General features: G+C 39.3%; 1 protein-coding gene across 10 annotated transcripts in view; it reads left to right on the forward strand.

Annotated features, from left to right (window-relative positions):
• Positions 1 to 20,391, forward strand: part of LOC122552829 (tyrosine-protein phosphatase non-receptor type 14-like) — a 255,939-nt gene that overhangs the window by 198,270 nt on the left and 37,278 nt on the right. For all 10 annotated transcript variants that reach the window (XM_043695826.1, XM_043695822.1, XM_043695825.1 and 7 more), the window contains 4 exons: positions 1,519 to 1,606; positions 5,061 to 5,149; positions 5,646 to 5,733; positions 16,043 to 16,125. In XM_043695826.1, the coding sequence (XP_043551761.1) occupies positions 1,519 to 1,606; positions 5,061 to 5,149; positions 5,646 to 5,733; positions 16,043 to 16,125 (348 nt within the window). The remainder of the gene's footprint in view (positions 1 to 1,518; positions 1,607 to 5,060; positions 5,150 to 5,645; positions 5,734 to 16,042; positions 16,126 to 20,391) is intronic.

A 20,391-nucleotide genomic window follows, 5' to 3' on the forward strand; every position in this document is an offset into this window, starting at 1 on the left:
GGGGTTACAACAGTGATCTTCCAATCATCCGGGACTTTCCCTGACTCCAGTGATTTTTGAAAGATCTCAACCAACGCCTCTGCTATTTCCTCAGCCACCTCCCTCAGAACTTTAGGATGTCGCCCACTAGCACTTTCTCTTTTGTAATGGCAACCATACTTAACTCAGCCCCCTGACTCCCTTTAATTGTTGGGATATTACTCATGTCTTCCACTGTGAAGACTGACGCAAAGTACTTATTAAGTTCTCCAGCTATTTCCTTATCTCCCATCATTAGGCTTCCAGCATCAGTTTGAAGTGGCGCAATGTCTACTCTTGCCTGTCGTTTGTTTCTTATGTATTGAAAGAAACTTTTACTATCATTTCTAATATTACTGGCTAGCCTACCTTCATATTTGATCCTCTCCTTTCTTATTTCTCTCTTTGTTATCCTCTGTTTGTTTTTGTAGCCTTCCCAATCTTCTGATTTCCCAGTGCTCTTGGCCACTTTATCGGCTCTCTCTTTTTCTTTGATAGATTTCCTGACTCCCTTTGTCAGCGATGGCTGTCTAATCCCTCCCTGGATAATCTTTCTCTTCTTGGGGATGAACCTCTGTACAGTGTCCTCAATTTTACCCACAAACTCCTGCCATTTTTCCTCTACTGTCTTCCCTGCTAGGCTCTGCTTCCAGTCTATTTTCATCAGTCTGGCAAGTTTGCTAAACTGGGACTCCGAAAATTGCTGAGGTGAGTTGGGCAGTTAACAAGACATTTAGCAAGCAATAATGAGCATCAGTTAGCATTTCACTGCTGCCCAGTGAGAATCTCACCAAGCCCCTTGCGAAAAGCCGAAAAGATGTAGGAAGCTGACCTCTGTGTCAAGGTGGACCCCTTACTCTTCACTGTCTCTTGCCATAGCGCAAATCACTTGGACCCCAATTGAATTCTGCCCTTACAATTTTCTGAAACTTTACCTAGCACTGTCCCCTCATTCAAAACCACCAAAGATAAAGGTCATCCATCTCACCTGCTGTTAATGGGGCTTTGCTGTGTCAAATTGACCCACACAACCATTGTTACTATAATTCAAAACAATGCATTGGATTTGAAGCAATCCTAAAAGACGTGCTAAGTAAAAGCAAGTTTGCTATTTCTGTATCAATGCCCAAATATTCATGATATTTGTTCTATTAAACTGGCTTGTGAAAGGTTAATTTTATAAAATTTGACTTAATTTTTGTGTTTCCTGCTTTTCTCTTTTCTTCATGTCTTAGAAGGACTACAGACCGGCACCTTTCTTACAATCCTTTGTCCATGTTGTCTTAGATTCAAATCGTGGAAATGATATCCGCCATGGTTTGCCATATGCCTGGCGTATTTGAGCTTCTCCAAGCTGATTTTGAGAGGGTTCAAATGTATTATTTGCTGTTGTCCGAAGTCCATACTTGATCAATGCAGCTAGAGCTGTATTTGGACAGGGAAAGTGTTATCTTTGAAGGACTTTTGGGTGTATTGAATTAAATTTTTCTCTCTTCCAAGTGGAATGCCAGCTGCAGAAGCTGAGTTGCTTTATATAAAGGAAGTGGAACAGCTTGAAGGCTTTGGGCAAGAAAGTTTCCCTGCTAAGGTATATCAAAATTATCACATTGATTTAGAAAGATAACTTCTCAGATATTTTATGTATTTATTGTATTTTTAGTTTGGTTCTGAACATGCTTAACTTCCTTCCAAGTTGGATTGATGCAATTGAACACAAGTTTTAAAGAGAAAATGGAATTTAAATGTACATTAGCAAGGGTTTCTTTATTTTATAAAAGTGACATTGATGCACTGTGATGCAAGTAACTTCAATGTTGCAAAGGCGTATTCTGATTCTAGACCAAACTGGCAAATTTATGCTATGGTCTGACAGGGAACAGTAACTTTATTTTTAAAATAGACAATGTGCAAGACCCAGGTACTTACTAGGACAGTAAGGGAATAAAGCCACAGATCCTACAGAATTGGAAAATAACCCACTTTAAATTTGCTGTTTGAAGATCGAACAGTCAACAAATCTATAATATATATTTTTATGCTCTAACGAACAGAATTAGCATTATGTAAATATGTGCAATGGCAAACTGGTCAAACACCACTCAGAGCACATCAAATGGCAAATGTGATCAAGACATTTCCCACAGATTTCTCAGCAACTCCCCAGATGGTAATGTCACTGCAGGTCATAAAATCACGTGAAAACTTTGCAAAGTGCTCCGATTCTTCTTTTCAAAGATGTAGCTTCAGAACTCTCTCAATAGCAGCTCAGTTACAGACTGCCACACAAACTGCTCCCGTCCTGGTGTTCATACTCCTTTTGGCACTGTACCTGCCTCAATTCATAAAACTGTACTCACAGCATCTACTGACAGGCATAGTTCCAGCTTGTTCATAGCCAGCAAGCTTTACCATGCTAGTACTGGTCCTGAGTTTCTCTGAGCTCCAGTCTTGTTGAGTTATATCAAAGCTACTTTCAAGCCTCAATGTCTCCCAGTAGTACTCAAAGTTCCAATTGTTTGGAGCCTACTCTGGCAGCACGTTGTTTGGATTGGAGCCCATCCTTTGTGCAATCGACTGCCTAACTCCCAAAACTGACAACTTACAATTTATGGCTGCCCTGGAACCTGCAATATGTTTTCTGTGCCATTCCCAGTCCAGTGGTCTCCCTGCTGTACAAACTGGCAGGTAATGCCGGATGACCAAGATGGCTGAGCTCTTTTAAATGTTTAAAAGGAATGCTTGGCAAAGCATGGTGTCCTGTCTCACTCTGTGCAAGCCTGTGCAGGACTCCTGGGAGCCTAATGGGAGATAGAGTCCTCATCAGATCCTGAAACTGAGTGAGTTTATGTTTGTAATGGGACATAATTTTCAAATGTAAACAATCTCCCTTATAAAATATCTGTGATTGACTGTAGCATTTTTGAGATGTAGGAATTACAGTAATCCATCATTTGTGTAGACGCAACCCACAACCGACCTACCAACAGCTTGTTCTTTAAGGGGGTTGACAGAAACAAAAGTCAAATAATGAAATGTTCATCAGCTCAGTTTGTTTAAATCAATCACAAAGCTGAAAAATCATAAGCAAACACTTAAGGACTTTGTCCAAGAAAGCCTACTGAATGATTTATCTTGTGGCAATTAACATTTGAAAATTTTGATTGGTTCATTTCCACTCTTTTAGTGTCCACCTTTCTAATAAGTGCTTTTTAAAAAATGAAAATAATCTCTACAATTTCAAAACTTGCTCTTGTTTATTAGATTGATTGTGAGTTCATACAATGGCCTACTCTACTAGATCCCCATTATTACAGTTTGAACAGAGTTTACAGCTGGACACATTTTCTGTCATAATTTCCTTTGAACAATAGAATCTTCATTACTGAAATGAATGGCATATTTGAGACAATGAGGGTGTAGCAATATGCTAATCTTATGCTGTCATTCCTGCCTCAATTAAGTTCCATTATAATCAAAGGATAAACAACAGATATCCGGGTTAGCTTGGTGCAAGAGGAAAGTAGGAGCTAATATTAAGAACCGGGGACAGTGGGGAATAGCTTTTAGGTTATTTTATTTCTTTTTTTGTCTTTTCATTCCATTCTCCCTGGTCCTTCTCCCATTTTCTGTGATAGTGGCTCCTCTCAATGGTCAGGGTGTAGTGGGTTTTCTAGTGGAAATTCTGTATGGCATTTACCGCTTCGAAGAGAAGGATGCCAGAGCAATTGAGGGAAGCTTGACTGTTAACACTGAACTAGACCTTACATTCATGGTCTCTGGACACTGAAGGATACAAGTGAGGTCTTCCTTATCCATTTCCTTACAGGAGCCTTTTAATTAGACTACCAAATCTATCTATTTCCTTTAGTATTTCCCAGATTTCCTTTTCTCACCAGTAAAATATCATCATCCAGAGAACCTTCTTTGTCAGCCATATATCATACAGCCCTCAAGCAACATTCAAAGCCTAAAAGAACAATGTCTAAATGCTTTAATGCAGTCAAAATTATTTTCCAATCACTTTTGAGATAATTTTCCTACTTAGATATAATCTTATGCTCTTAGCTAGTACCTGGATGGCAGGGATGAACAAAGCTTTTGTAAGTTGGATTAAGAGCCTCCAAATCTTCGAAGAAGAGATACTATCCCACCCTCACTCTGGTACTGTATTGGCTAGCATGGCCATTTGAGCTGTTTAAGAATCATGAAGCCTCTTGTGAGTCTTTTGACAAATTGAAAGCCATTGCTTAGAAGTCAGAAGAGAGGACCTGCTCCAATCTGGCATCTTTGCCAATTCCAGTGACCAGTTTTGAGTGCTTATGGATAAAACACTGACTGACTGCTCCACCTAAAGAACAGATGCAGTGAGAATGTAATTAGTAAGTACAAATTGTGTGGTTCTCTGACATACATGAGACTCTGATGTGTTTGACTGGTTTCAGCATGAGCCATCAGCCAAGACAAGCCGATGGGGAAGGAATAAAGCCCTCAGTAGTATGTATTGATAAGAAGAAGACTTTCCTTTGTGAGGCCAGATGGAATAGGAGGGCTCCTCTGGTTTCTTTTGAAGTCCAGGCCTGTATTCCCTGGGGATATCTACTCTCATTAGCTTGAAACCCCTCTCAAACATTCCCCATCCCTACCGTAACAGAAAACAGCTTAAAACATTGGCACGTGATTTCATTGTAATATCTGTTCTTTTCAGTCCACCTTCAGGAATATTGGAAATGTACATGTAAGAGCACATGTCAAAGACAAAACTACAATGTTGGAATACTAGGTTGAAAAATCACATTGTCGTTAGCTAATGTGGACCCGCTCCTAAATTTTAGACACTCCAGTTTCTTGGGAACATTGTACCCATGAAAGTATCTGAAGTAGACCTAAATTACTCGTGTACAAATTAGGGAACAAATTATGGTTAAAGACATTTAATAGGGGCCTTGCTTGGAGACGTCTAAAGTAACTTGGTAGTACTTGTATGAGTGCGGGGTGTAATGTACGTTTCACCTTGTAAATGAACATTTGTTTCCCTTGAACAGGATAACCTTGGAAACGACACTGTTATTGGTATTTCTTTTATGGGAATATTCGTAAAGCACAGGAATAGCCGGCCAACTATAACTTACAGGTAAACAAATAAGCTGCATTGGACCAAATGCAATAAACTTCTGAGATTTAAAGCTATGGGAAATAGCCTCCTGTTTCCTTTTCCCCAGTTACATTTTTGAGGCAGTTTTTGATATTCATGCACAATGCGGCTCCTTAATCCTGAGGAATTTATCATTAGTTCCTCCTAAGAACTGAAATATGTGCAAGAACTGAAAAGTATGTGCAAGAACAGTTTAAATTGAGTCTTACTTTTTGTATAATTTTCCTCTGTATCCCCTCGTGCCCAAACAATTAATTTTACATTGATTGATAGGTTTCAGATTTTCCTTGCCCCAGAATGGACTCTTCCACGCCCCAGAATGGACTCTTCCACCTCATTTCAATGAATCACCCAATGAATTTGGCTGAGGAGTTTATGTGGATTTTCACCCGAAATATTTAGCGCTAACCAGAGTTGATACAAAAGAATAAAACTGAAACCTGATCGATAATGCAAAATGTCTTTTAACCTACAGATGGAATGAAATTGGAAATATTACACACAACAGATCTTCAATTAATGTGGAGCTAACGAACAAAGAAGAAACAGTTCCATTTTACACTGTATGTACCTGGAGCTATAGTGGTTTGCTTTACAAACTTCTTTGAGTTTATAGTAATTTAATAGTTATTTAAAAATCATTGTTATCCTCTTAGATACTTTGGAGTTGACCTCTGGCATTTATTCAGCAAGTTGTCTGTAAAGTTCCTTCTTTGTGAATCTTTTGTGATCATCTTATTCTAATTTCTAGCAAATGTCTTCTTAATACCCATGCTGCAATGTTTTTTTCACATTTTTCCTAAATGCATCAATTGAATGCCTGTTGAATTATGGTTTCCAGATATTGAACTGCCTTGTGAATTGTACTCTTCCAGATATCAACAGAAGCTATCACATCCATTATTAATTTGAATTAAACAAATTTAAGCTTAATCTAAGGCATTTACAAACATCTTCAAATTTGGAGATGCCGGTGTTGGACTGGGGTGTACAAAGTTAAAAATCACACAACACCAGGTTATAGTCCAACAGGTTTAATTGGAAGCACTAGCTTTTGGAGCGCTACTGCTTCATCAGGTGATTATCAACCACCTGATGAAGGAGCAGTGCTCCGAAAGCTAATGCTTCCAGTTAGACCTGTTGGACTATAGCCTGGTGTTGTGTGATTTTTAACTTCATTCTTCAAATTTCTCCTTCTTCTAAATCGAAGACAGCATCTCCTTCTGAATTCATTGAACTTAATCAAGGATAAAAGATTGCTTCAGGAAATCTGATTAATCTTTTCTGGCCTCATCACCCTCCCTCCAAGACCCAGTTGCAAATATAGCTATCCAGTTAGACTGTACAATTCAGAATCACCCATGCCCTCTTTATGACAGTATTTAAGAAATCTTATTCACCTGTTATAGGATGTTATCAATATGACAGTAGAGGAGATAGTACTGGGAAATTTATATTGGTTAAACATAAATAAAGATATTTAACAGCTGACCAGGAGAAATGTCACCCATTCCAGGTGACAGTTGTTCTAAGTAGATGAAGGAAATGAGGATGGAAAGAGCAATGCTTATTAGCACATATGAAGCAATTCCTGCAAATTTACAGCCTGTTCGATAATGAGGAGAGGAATGAACCTGACAACTAAAAGGCCACTCAGTTTGATGTTGGTTGTGAGAATAATGTTAAAATAATCAAGAACAAAATTAATTATTGCTTGAAAAGATTTGATTAATAAATGACAACCAAATTTAGCAAATCATATTTGTCTAACTTGATTGTTTTCTTTGAAGTATTAGAAAGGGTCCATTATGAAGTCCGAAGTAGGAATTCCATGATGGTTTCATATATTCAGGCAGATAGGCTGAATAAACTGCCATAAGGCATAGTCAGAAGGATGGCAACATAAAGCTTTTTATGTATCACTAGTTAGACCCCAGCTGGAGTATTGCATCCAGTTCTGCAATACTTCAGGAAGGATGTCAACAACTTGACAGAGGAGATATTTAAATGGTATCAGTGATATATGGAATCCAGATAAATTGTTTCTCTTAAAGTGCAGAACATTAAGGAGACATTTAATGATAGTCTTCAAAATCTTGAAGGGTTTTGCTGAATGAAGTAAATGAAGAAAAACTGTTTCCAGTGTCAGAAGAACAAACTTAAAATATTTGATGAAAAAATTAGTAGCAAGATGAAGAATGTTTTTTTGCACCATGCGATGTCATTATTTGGAATGCATTGCCCAAAAGGCTGGTGAAAGCTCATTCATAATGTACTTGACGGGGAAAGATCACAAGTCTGTGGGAGAAGAGGAGAGTATTGGGACTAATCAGATAGCTTTCCCTAAAACACAGGTGCAGTTGACTAAATAGCCTCACTCTGCAGTGTGCTGTGTGATGACTTTCCCAGTCTTAAGCAGAATGTCTGGTTTTCGGTTCCCCTTCCTGGCAACTAATCATTAGCCACTTTTGGTGTTTCACATCTTCATTAAATTATTTTTTTTTTGTTCTTTTGTTAATAGAACAATCTCCTGTACATATCTGGAATTCTACATAAAAGCTCTAAGTCTTTGTTGTTTCAGGTTGAACAGAGATATTTGAAAATCTTTGTTTCTTGTCAGGAGGTGCATTTCTGATTCTATACCTTTCAATGGTGAATGCCCTAATGCCTGATTTAGTTAAATTTTCTTGTGAGTGTAAACAGAAGCCTCAACGCAGAAACAATGCAAATTGATGTGCAATCCAACTGCAGTCAACAAATGTAACTGTACTTTAAACATGCAGGAAACCCACCACTAGAGTTGGTGCTTCCTGCAGGTCATTTGTGTTAAACGTGTATGGTGAAAACAGCACATTAGTGGCAATAGGATACACGGGAGTTAAATAGTTCTTCATGTCTAAGTCAGTATATAGCTACTTGTTTTGCTATTTCAAATTCCATTTGTCTGCAATTTTTTAAATAAGTTCTCATTTTGCTTTTATTTTTGTCATTCACTGCTTTGTTTTAAGAAAGTTTTCTTGCAATAACTGTACAAAATTTTTGTTAGTGTGATAAAACCATGTCACAATTCTTTTCGAATGCATGTGAACATTCAAACCCATTTATATTAATTAACTGTTTACTGCATATTGCTGAATATGCCAATTTGTTTTATAAATCAAGGGATTGTAAATCTATTAATTTTTTGATGAAAGTCTCTCTTAGGAGAGCAGCTGAACATTTATTGCACTGTACTGGCTAAAAGAATGGCTTGCCAATATTAGTGCTTTATTGTATTTGGACAGAACAAGTGGTTGTTTCACAGGAAGATATTTATTGAAGTCATAGACACAGCAGAAAGTGAAACATTAGCTGTATTTTAAGTTTGTTTCTTATTTGTAATGGCACAAAAAGAGGAACAAGAAAAGGTTGTTGAATCTATTAACTTAACAATATTATCCATTTTTGTTTTCAGTACACAATGTTTTTACATATTTTCCTTCAAACCCATTCTTGCTTCCTGTTGGTCCACTTACAGTTCCCTTTACAGTAATTCAAATAAGTGAGTGGGAGGCAGCACGACAGGGTGTTACTTTCACAATGGCATGCAAAATAAAAATAACACATTTACAACGAGAGAGGAATGAATGCCTGTAACACTCAATCTCTTGGGATACTGGGGCCATTTAGAATCATAGAGATGTACAGCACAGAATTAGACCCTTCGATTCAACTCGTCCATGCTGACCAGCTATCCCAACCCAATCTAGTCCCACCTGCTAGCACCCAGCTCATATCCCTTCAAACCCTTCCTATTCATATACCCATCCAGATGCCTTTTAAATGTTGCAATTGTACTAGCCTCCACCACTTCCTCTGGCAGCCCATTCCACACACGCACCATCCTCTGCGTGAGAAAGTTGCCCCGTAAGTCTCTTTTATACCTTTCCCCTCTCACCCTAAACCTATGCCCTCTAGTTCTGGACTCCCCCCATCCCAGGGAAAATACCTTGTCTATTCTATTTACCTTATCCATTCCCCTCATGATTTTTATAAACCTCTATAAGATCACCCCTCAGCCTCCAACCCTCCAGGGAAAACAGCCCTAGCCTTTTCAGCCTCTCCCTATAGCTCAAATCCTCCAACTGTCAACATCCTTGTAAGTCTTTTCTGAACCTTTTCAAGTTTGACAACATCTTTCCGATAGGAAGGAGACTAGAATTGCAAGCAATATTCCAAAAGTGGCCTAACCAATGTCCTGTACAGCCACAACATGACCTCCCAACTCCTGTACTCAATACTCTGACTAATAAAGGAAAGCAAACCAAACACCTTCTTCACTATCCTATCTACCTGCTACTCCACTTTCAAGGAGCTATGAACCTCCACTCCAAGATCCCTTTGTTCAAGAACACTCCCTAGGACCTTACCATTAAGTGTATAAGTCCCACTCAGGTTTGCTTTCCAAAAATGCAGCACCTCACATTTATCTAAATTAAACTCCATCTGCTACTTCTCAGCCCATTGGCCCAACTGATCAAGGTCCTGTTGTAATCTAAGGTAATCTTCTTCGCTGTCCACTACACCTCCAATTTTGGTGTCATCTGCAAGCTTACTAACTATACCTCTTAAGCTCACATTCAAATCATTTATATAAATGACAAAAAGTAGTGGACCCAGCACAGGTCTTTACGGCACTCCAGTGGTCACAGGCCTCCAGTCTGAAAAACAACCCTCCTCCACCACCCTATGTCTTCTTTGAGCCAGTTCTGTATCCAAATGGCTAGTTCTCCCTGTATTCCATGAAATCTAACCTTGCTAACCAATCTACCATGAGGAACCTTGTCGAACGCCTTACTGAAGCCCATATAGGTCACATCTACTGCTTTGCCCTCATCAATCCTCTTTGTTACTTCTTCAAAAAAACTCAATCAAGTTTGTGAGACATGATTTTCCACACACAAAGCCATGTTGACTATCCCTAATCAGTCCTTGCCTTTCCAAACACAACTACGTCCTGTTCCTCAGGATTCCCTCCAACAAGTTGAACACCACCGATGTCAGGCTCACTAGTCTATAGTTCCCTGGCTTGTCCTTACCACCTTTCTTAAACAGAGTCACCACGTTAGCCAACCTCCAGTTTTCCGGTTCCTCACCTGTGACTATCAATGATAAAAATATCCCAGCAAGAGGCCCAGCAATCACTTTCCTAGCTTCCCACAGAGTTCTAGGGTGGTTGGGACTAGTACAAACTGAGTGGGTTGCACCTGGGCAGAACTAGAACTGATGTTTTGGGTGAGTATTTGCTAATGCGATCAGGGAGGATTTAAACTAAAATGGCGAGGAGATGGGAACCTATACAAGGAGTCAGAAGACAGGGAAACAAAAGCAAGAACAAAGACTGAATGGGGAAATAAGAAAAGTCAATTCAAGGGCAAGAATCAAATGGCTAACATGTGAAATGTGAATGACACTAAGAATATTAAAAGTATGAGCATTCAGGCCTTGTGCCTTAATGCACAGAACATTTGCAATAAAGCAGATGAATTATTTACACAAATAGATATAAACAAGTATGATACAGGTGAGATTGCACACGCGGAATATCCAGGGTATTCACTTTTAGGAAGGACAGATGAAAAGGAGGTGAGGTAGCATTGCTAGTTAAAGAGGGATTTAACACAATAGTGAGGAAGGAGCTTAGCTGCAGTGAAGTGGCATCTGTAGATCAGCAGAGCTTAGATACACCAAGCGTTGGAAAAAATAATAAGGGTTATATATAGTCCATCAAATTGTAGTGGTAATGTTAGGAAACGCAGTAATCTGGGAATTAGACATGCAAGCAATAGGGGTATGGCTGTAATTATGGGCAACTTTCATCTGCACATCGACTGGGCATAGCAAACTAAATGGTAGGTATTCTCAGAGTGTGTGCGTGATAGTTTTCTGGATCAATATGATGAGGAACCAACTGGAGAACAGCCATCTTAGATTGGTTATTGTGTAATCAGAAAGGAATATTTGGCAGTCTAGCTATGCAAAACATTGCAAGGGTGAATTAATATGATAGAGGTTTTCCTTAAAATGGAGAGTGATTTAGTTCATTCTGAGACTATGGTTCTGAATCCTAATCAAGGAGTCTGATGATATGAGATGCGTGCTAGCTATGATAAATTTGAGAACATTACTTAAAGAGATGAGGGTAGTAGGCAATGACAAATATTTATTTAAAGAGTGCACGGAGGAACTGCAACAGTTATTCATTTTACCACGTGACAGGCATTATCTTGTGGAGTACTACAGGGATCAGTGCTTCACAACATATATTAATGATTTAGTTGAAGGAACTAAATGTAACATATACAAGTTTGCAGAAGACAGAGTTGGGTGAGAGGTTAAACTGAGGAGGATGCAGAGAGGCTTCAGTGTGAATCTTAAAAGAAATTGCTGGAAAATCTCAGCAGGTCTGGCAGAAGTACTGAGGCAGGGTTGCTGGACCCAAAGCATTAACTCTGATTTCTCTCCACAGAAACTGCTAGACCTGCTGAGATTTTGTTTTAGATTTCCAGCATCCACGGTTCTTTCAATTTTTTTTGTCTGAAACAGAGAGGTGCAATGAGACCTGAATGTCCTTGTACACCCACCACTGAAAGCAAGCATGCAGGTGCAGCACACAGTGAAGATGACAAATGGTATGTTAGCCTTCGTAGCAAGAGGATTCGAATACACGGGCAGGGAAGTCTTGCTGCAGTTGTACATGCCTTGGTGAGATTCGAATACACGGGCAGGGAAGTCTTGCTGCAGTTGTACATGGCCTTGGTGAGACCACACCTGTGCAGTTTTGGTCTCCATAGCTGAGAAAGGACATTCAGGTTATGGACAGATTGCATAGCAGACTGATTCCAGGGATCACAGAGTTGAAGAATGAAGAGAGACTTGATTGGTTAGGATCATTTTCACGCAGTTTAGAAGAACGAGGGGGGGTCGCATAGAAACCTATAAAGGTCTAGCAAGACAAGGTAAATGCAGGAAGCATCTTGTAAATGACTAGGGAGTCCTGAATAAGGGCTCATAATTTAAGCATAGAGGGTCGGCTATGTAGCACTGAGATGAGGAAAAATATCTTCATCTAAAGAGTGGTGAGCTGTAGAATTCTTTGCCACAGAAAGCGGTTGTGGCCAGAACATTTGAACTTGTTCAAAAGGAGTAAGATACAGTTCTTTAAGTTAAAGGGATGAAAGGATTTGAGAGAAAGCAGGAACAGGGGTCTGGATTATTATCCACAATTATATTGAAAAGCAGAGCAGGCTCAAACGGTCTATTTTCTGTGCCTATGTCTTTCGTGAACATTAGATGAATGCCAGGTAGCCATATAAACCTATTTATTAAACACTGAGTACTGCACAGTTAGCTGGATGTTCCATTCAGCATTATTTTCACCAATTTATATTAAACAATGGTGGCATTAAAATCGCAGCAATTTGAAACTGTAGGCTGTTGTATCAAAGCAAAGCCTGCTATATTTCTATGGAGGTCTAGCAGCATCATTTACCCTTCCCAATATGGAGCTTGCAGAATAACTCTGATCTGGCAATGCTGCATTACTTTTAGCAACATACCAGACAAAACATAAAACATCTTGAGAAGAGCTGATGACTTGTAAAATATGATATAGAATAATAAACCCCACTCTATGCAACTGGATCCTCAGTTTCCTGACCCACAGGCCACAATCAGTGAAGATTGGGGACAATAGTTCATCCTCATAAACACTCAATGCTGGAGCCTCTCAGGGGTGAATACTCAGCCCTCTCCTGTACTTGCTGTATACCCATGACTGCGTCGCCAAACACCAGACTAATGCCATTTACAGGTTCGCTGCTGACACCACTATAGTCGGTTGAATCTCAGATGGCGATGAGACAGACTACAGAGGGGATGTGGAAGACCTGGAAAAATGGTGCACTGAGAACAAACTAGCTGTCAATGCTGACTAAGCCAAGGAACTCATTATTGACTTTCAGTGGGATGTTACTCATTCCCCCCTACACATTAACAGCACAGAGGTGGAATGAATGGAGAGTGTCAAGCTCCTGGGAGTGGTCATCCACAACAAGTTTTCTTGGAATGTTCATGTGGATGCACTGGTTACAAAGGCCCACAATGTCTCTTCTTCCTCAGGCAGCTGAGGAAATTTGGCATGACAGCGAATACTCTTGTCAACTTTTAAAGGTGTGCCATCGAGAGCATTCTGTCTGGGTGTATCATTACCTGGTATGCCAACTGTACCATTCAAGATCGGAGACATTTACAGAGAGTGGTGAACTCGGCCCGGACACTCACAAAGGCCAACCTCCCATCTATAGAATCCATCTACCAGACCCGCTGTCAACGAAAGACTGCCACCATTTTCAAAGATCCATCCCACCCTGGCAATGCTTTTCAACAGCCTCTACCATCAAGGAGAAGGTACAGAATCATGAACACACACTCCAACCAGTATCAAAACAGTTTCTACCCTACTGTAGTTAGAATACTGAATGGACTCACAAACTTAACATTCGCCTGTACCTGTGTTTTTGTATTTGCCGCTGTTTACCTATTATTTACTTATCTATGCTACTTAACTCTGTGGTCTGCCTGTATTGCTCACAAGACAAAGCTTTTCACTGTGCCTCGGTACACATGACAATAAATTCAATTCAATTCAATTCACTTCAATATAAAATACTTAGCTACAAAGAGATTGCAATGGAACATGAACGTACCATGACTGATGTTGTAACTGTTAAAAATTAAAATGGTTGCTTTTCATTTCTCCTTCTCGTGTATGATAAGTACAAAATTTAAAATTTACTCCTTGTCAGTTTGATAACTGGCTAGATTGCAAAAGACGATTTTATTTCTTAGTGTAGGGGAGTCCAAAACTCTTCTACCATCTCCAATTAAAAGTTTTTAAATTTTCTTTTTTATGACAAAATATTTTAGAAAAACAGCTAGAAAATAAAAAAAACAGAAAATGCCGGAGAAGCTCAGCAGATCTGGCATATTTGTGGAGAGGGAAATAATTAACATTTTGAGTGCAATGACTCTTTTCTGAAAAATAACAGGTTGCATAGCTAATAATTCAATTTTCAGAACAATATCTGATTCAAGAGAGTGTCATCATTGTTTAAAAATATTCTTTAAGAATATATTTGGTTTCATTATATCACTGGCAGTTTTTGATAAAAATTTGACTGTACCTCTTCCACATGACAATGACTACTTGATAGTTCAAGTTTTTATTTTAAGTTTAGATTATGCTGCTTGTTGCGTTGGGCAGGTATTCTGATTATATTCTAATAATATTTTGCTTTGATTGAATAATTATTTGCTAATGTTTAAAAAAAAATGTTGTTTTGACTTCCACATGGAGTGACGAAAGTTTGAGTTTAATATTGGGTGTCTGCAGACTTTAAATGTTAAAGTAAAAATGTTCCTTGTGTGGTTTTCATTACCTCATGCAATGCTTACCAAATTAAGTATAAAACTAATACTTGAATACTAATTAAATAAAGAGCCTAAGGATCTATTGATGCTGCATCCCTCTTGAACACATCTGACAAAGGGATTCAGGGAGAGTGCGGGTAAGTGGCAATGAAATGCCTATCAGCCATGATTGAATGGCGGAGTGGACTCGATGTGGCCGATTGGCCTTACTTCCACTCCCATGTCTTATGGTCTTAAAAATGTCTACTGCCATTTATGGGAACCTTGGATCAATTAAATTTACCCACAAAGGTTAATGTGATTTTTCCTATAAATATGTATGTATATGTGCAGGTGAAATAATGTGAATTATATTATGGGGTGATTTAAGGAGTTTAAGAATGCGAGCCTGTGTTATACAAGACACAAAGCAGCATACTAGTCTGAAAATATCCAATATCTTCTGATCTCAAAAGCTAAGCAGACTCAGACCTGGTTAGAACGTTGTTGGGAGATGGCCTGCGAGTACCAGGTGCAGTCAGCTTTAGGGCTCTTGTGACACAGTGGTGTTGTCCCACCTCTGAGCAAGAAGGTCTGGCTTCAAGTCCCACCTGCTCTAGAGGTTCATAATGACATCCTGGAACAGGTTGGTTTTTTTAAAAAGGGACTGAAATTTCATTTTGGGGCTGATGGGTGAGCTGCCGAAATTGGTTCATGCAAGAGCTAATGCTTGTTGCTTACACTTAGTCATTATCCGAACCCATTTTACTGAGTCAGATCTCAATGTAGATCGCTCAGGTCTGATTCAGAGCAGATTCTTTGCAGGTTTGCTGCCCATCAGTGGAGAATTTGCCATTGACGACAAGGAAAATCAGTTGCATTGTGTAAAAAAAGGAAAGTAAAAGGGACGAGAGGTGCAAAAAGGATTTTATTTAAAATTCTAACCTAGTTCTGAATAAACTGCTGAGTGTGTTAGTGCAGTTGAAGATAAAAATGAGAGGGAGGCATGGCTACTTTGACGTCAAATCTTTCTGGCATGCTCGCTAACAAGATTCCCACAGCCCCTTGCATTTCAACTTGCCTTAAATGTATGTGGCATCACTGATACACGAGTGGGAAGGCATGGAAATAGTAGATTCCCAACTAATTACAAGATGTACACATAATTTGCAAGTTGATTGGGCCAAAAACCCTGCTGAGAGTGGGGAGAAGTTTGTTGTAGGCTGTAAATTCTCCTGGGCTGTCAGTGTAGTGGTGAGAGATGTTATGTTAAGAGTGTGCAATACCACTCTGTCTTGCTGCATTGTGGTGAGGTATGCACCAAAATTATATGGTGGAAATTACTAACTTGTTCATCATGTTGGTACGAAATCCATTATTTTAGATATTATATAGTATTATTTTTCTTTTACTTTTCCTTAGGATGATATGGAAATGGCTAAATACATCTCACGGTTGTTCACAGCAAGACACAAATTTTATAAACAGAATAAAATCTGCACAGAGTGAGTATTCTGATCATTACACTTATTTTTAGAACATTATTTATTTAAGAGTGGAGTTGCTTTCAATTATATTATTCTCTTTCAAAAGTGACAGTCAAAGGTTGGCAAAATTTGAGATTGCTAAGATTTGTTTTTCCCAATTCGTCCTTGTCAAAGATATTTCAATATTGCACTTTTAATATACTTTGTCTCAACTACAGTTATGCTTTTCTGTTTTCCTTCAAGGTTTCACTGCTCATGCAAATTTTAGAAATTCTACATTGAGATTTTAAATCCATAACTAAATACTAGCTGTTTTCTTAGGTGAAGTAGCCTATAAGGAAGATATCTTTCACGTCTATTGACATTATTGATTAAGTAGAGTTAATTGGAGAGGTATGAGAAGAAGTTTTTTCAGTTATTTCAAACCACAGACAAAATGTAAAGTAATGCATCAAAATCTGAAGGAGCATGGTGTGAACACTTTAAATTTCAGGATTTTCAATCTTTGGATGTATACCTATCAGTTTAGGGGAACTAAACTTTACGTATGAAAGGTAACCCAGCCTTTGGACATTAAAAATTTGGGGCAACTTTAAGTAATGTCAGTTAACATGATTATCTCTATTTATTTAATAAGGTCAGCAAAAATAGGATCTGTTTGAACTCAGCAATGACTTAGCTTTGAAACTAACAGTTAATATAAATATTTATCAGATATCCCAGATGTTTTCTGTTACCATAGAGATAAGGGGGTTAGTATGGAACTGGCTTGCATCTTCTGAAAGTTATTATTTAAAAAGGGATTAACTTACTGGGTACTAATGGAAGGAAGGTCCAAGAAATCTTAAATATTAGCTGTGATAAACATTGAAACTGGTCCCAAGAAATAATTACACAATGTTAAGCACCTTTTGCAACTCCTCAAATCCTGAAGCAGTCCCTGCCCAAATGCAGTCAGACCTGGCCAGTATCCAGGTTTGGGCTGACAAGTGGCAGGTAGCATTCACTGTGTATAAGTGCCAAGCATTGACCCTTTCCAATATGAAAACCCTTTGACGTTCAATGGGATCGCTGATCCCCCACTGTCAACAGCCTGTTGTTATGTCTTGACTCCTGTCCACTTCCTGACTCCCCAAAACCTGTTAACTATCTACAAGGCCCAAGTCAAGGATGTGATTGTATTGTCGCCACATAACTAGATAAGTGCAGCTCCAATGACACTTAAAGAAGCTCCACACCATCCAGGACAAAGCCGTCTGTTTGGTTGGCATCATATCCACTTCCTTCATCAGCGATACTTAGTATTAGCAATGTACTCCATCTACAAGATGCTGTGCAGAAACTCACCAATGCTCCTCAGATAGAACCCTACAAAACCACTACCATCCATAACAAGGGCAACAAATACTTGGAAACACCTGCACTTGCAAATCTCAACCATCCTAATTTGGAAATGTATCACCATTCCTTCAGTGTCGCTGGCTCAGAATCCTGGAACTCCCTTCCACAGAGCATTGTGGGTCTACCTACAGGAAGTGAACTGTAGTGGCTCCAAAACAAACTCACTACCCTCTTCTGAAGGGCAGTTAAAGGATATGCAATAAGTACAGGCCCAGACAGTGATACTGTCATGTCAAGATTGAAAAATATGAAAGTGCTGAGAGTAGATCAAAGGGGGGGTCTGATATTATGGTCACAAGGGTGTAAAGCAGAGCAGAAAGACTGATAGGGCAGTCTGAAGGTCATAATCTGGAGGAGGATGGTCTGAACGTACAGGTTGAGGGACGTATGTTGGCACTTCTAAGTCCAGGATCAGCAGCCAGTGAAAGCACTTGAGTCAGGCCAGTGGAGATCACATGTCCCTCTATCACTGAACACAGGTGGAAGGATCGATGCTGAGGGATATGTCTGCAGGAACCAGTGACCTCATCAGAAGGTTGGAGGAGCAAAATATCCAGTCCAAACCATGTCATTGAATGGCCCTGCATTTCACCTTTCTTCCCCAGCCGCTAGGGAATCTTAACTTTTGGGTCCACTGACAGGAGCCTGTCCCCTGGAATAAATTCTCCCCTTGTTTTTAGTATTAGAGAAATTCTTCCTTCATTGTCACCAGGTTGGGTTTGTGCATTATGATTGAGCTTATAGTGATTTCCTGATGAAGTTTGTATTGCAAACTGTTCATATAACTTACAAATGAAATGTGGAATGCACTTTGGTACAAGTATTCAATGTGCCTTTTATTAAGATTGATAGAGAGTATATTAATCAATTGATGAGGCTGTTGGCTGATCGTGACCAATCAGTCCAAACCCATTTTTATTACATCATATTATTGAACTTGTACTCTTACTTTAGGGAATCAATTGTGTAATTATGACCATTGTTATTGTTAAAGCCAAGTAGTATCTTTAGTTAATAGGAAACTCTGAATCCATGTTTTTTAACTATAATTTCCTCAACTTTTATGCACCCAGCAATCACTATAGCTAAACCTAAACTAAACACTATACCAGGGTTTAAGAAAAGGAAATAAAAATTATAAAGTGTTCAGAGTAGGAATTCTTCAGGTGTGAAGAGCAAGGATAATGTGATTCAATTAATAACAAAGAAAATATAGGTTGAAATCCAAATTTAACTGATATGTTGCAGCTGCAGCATATTGGAGTTCCTGGACACAGAGGTGACCCATATCTGCTGCATATTTGCAGCTTGAGCAGCTTCCAATCAGAGTTGAGCTGGAGTCCAGATATTGCACCAAATCAAGGAGGGATACATTATCTGGATGCTTTGCTCCCCCTTGGATTTATATTGTATCTCACTCTGGTAGTGTGTTGGAAATAAAGCCCAGATATTCCTGGAGTAGTCACAGAAGTTAAACGATTTGGTAAAAGTATACAGGTCCTTAAGCTAAAGCAAAGACCTGTGGGTGCTGAAGAGTTGAAACAAAAACAAATCCTGGAGAAACTTAGCAGGTCTAGCAGTATCTGCAAAGAGAAAGCGGAGTTAAAATTTCGAGCCCAGTGTCCCTTCGTCAGAACTGGTCTCAACTTCCCCTCCACAGATACTTCCAGATCTGCTGAGTTTCTCCAGCAATCCTTTTTTTGTTAAACTAAATCCTTGTTTCCCGCAGGGCATGGGGGATGGACTTCTTGCAGATAATACGAGAACGCAGATTAAGCTATAATCAAAGCTATGCAAAGGACTGCTTGGGAGCCAGTCACATAGTTGTTACAGGCAGAAGGCACTTGTCACCTGTCTGTGGAGTAGTGACCAATTGTCAATCATCTAGTTGTTGCCAGCCAAATCTCCCTTCATTCTCACCTCCTGGCTCCAGCTAACCACTCCCACTGCTTGAAAAACCACAGTATAAACAGCATTCAAAATGCGTGTCTTGATTTTCAAAAGAGCAGTGATCATTTCCACCATCTTTGATTTTTAAAACAGTCCTGTTTTTATTTCAGTGCACAATCAACAATACAGGAAACTACAAAGATACAGTCCTTATATTACGTAATTCAAACTTGGCTTGTGTTCAAGGACAGGGGGTGTGATTGTAAGTCAAGCAAGTATGGGGACCCAAGGAGTGGCTCTTGAGAAGCCTTTGTCCCTGCAATTGTTCAACAGATACTAAGCTTTCAAGCTGTGTGGATGTGTCTTGATTGCAGGGAGGAAGAGCAAATTGACCGTGGCACAGTGGTGCATGAAGCCACTCAGGTGGCAGGATGAACTAGGAACAGAGTAGTGGTAGGGGACAGTTCAGTTAGAAAGTTAGTACTGTTCTCTGCAGCTGAGAGAGAGTCCTGAAGGATATTGTTTCCCCACTGTAGGGATTCTATGATTCTATATGTCGCCTGCCAGGGTTAAGGATATCTACTCCAGTCTGGAATGGAATTTGGAGTGGGAGAGAGACTATCCAGTTGGCATCATCCACAATGGTGCTCATGACTTTGATAGGACTGGAAGGGAAGTTCTGCTGACATTTTTTTTTACCAGTTAGTGACTAAACTGAAAAGCAGAACCTCTAAGGTCATAATTTCAGGCTTACTACTGGAGCCACAGGCAAATTGGCACAATAAATTTAAAAGGAGTTAAATGTGTGTCTCAAAGATAGTGTGGGAAGAATGGGCTTCAGTTCATGCAACACTGGTACTAATATGGGTGTAGAAGGAGAGCTATTCCACTGGAACAGGCTTCACCTAAACAGACTAGTGTCCTGGTGAATTGAATATCTAGGGCTGATTTTGTTTGCACGATGTAGACTGAAAGTAATCAGATTCATGAAAC

This window comes from Chiloscyllium plagiosum, chromosome 9 (genome assembly GCF_004010195.1).
Source record: "Chiloscyllium plagiosum isolate BGI_BamShark_2017 chromosome 9, ASM401019v2, whole genome shotgun sequence".
NCBI classification, from domain to species: domain Eukaryota; kingdom Metazoa; phylum Chordata; class Chondrichthyes; order Orectolobiformes; family Hemiscylliidae; genus Chiloscyllium; species Chiloscyllium plagiosum.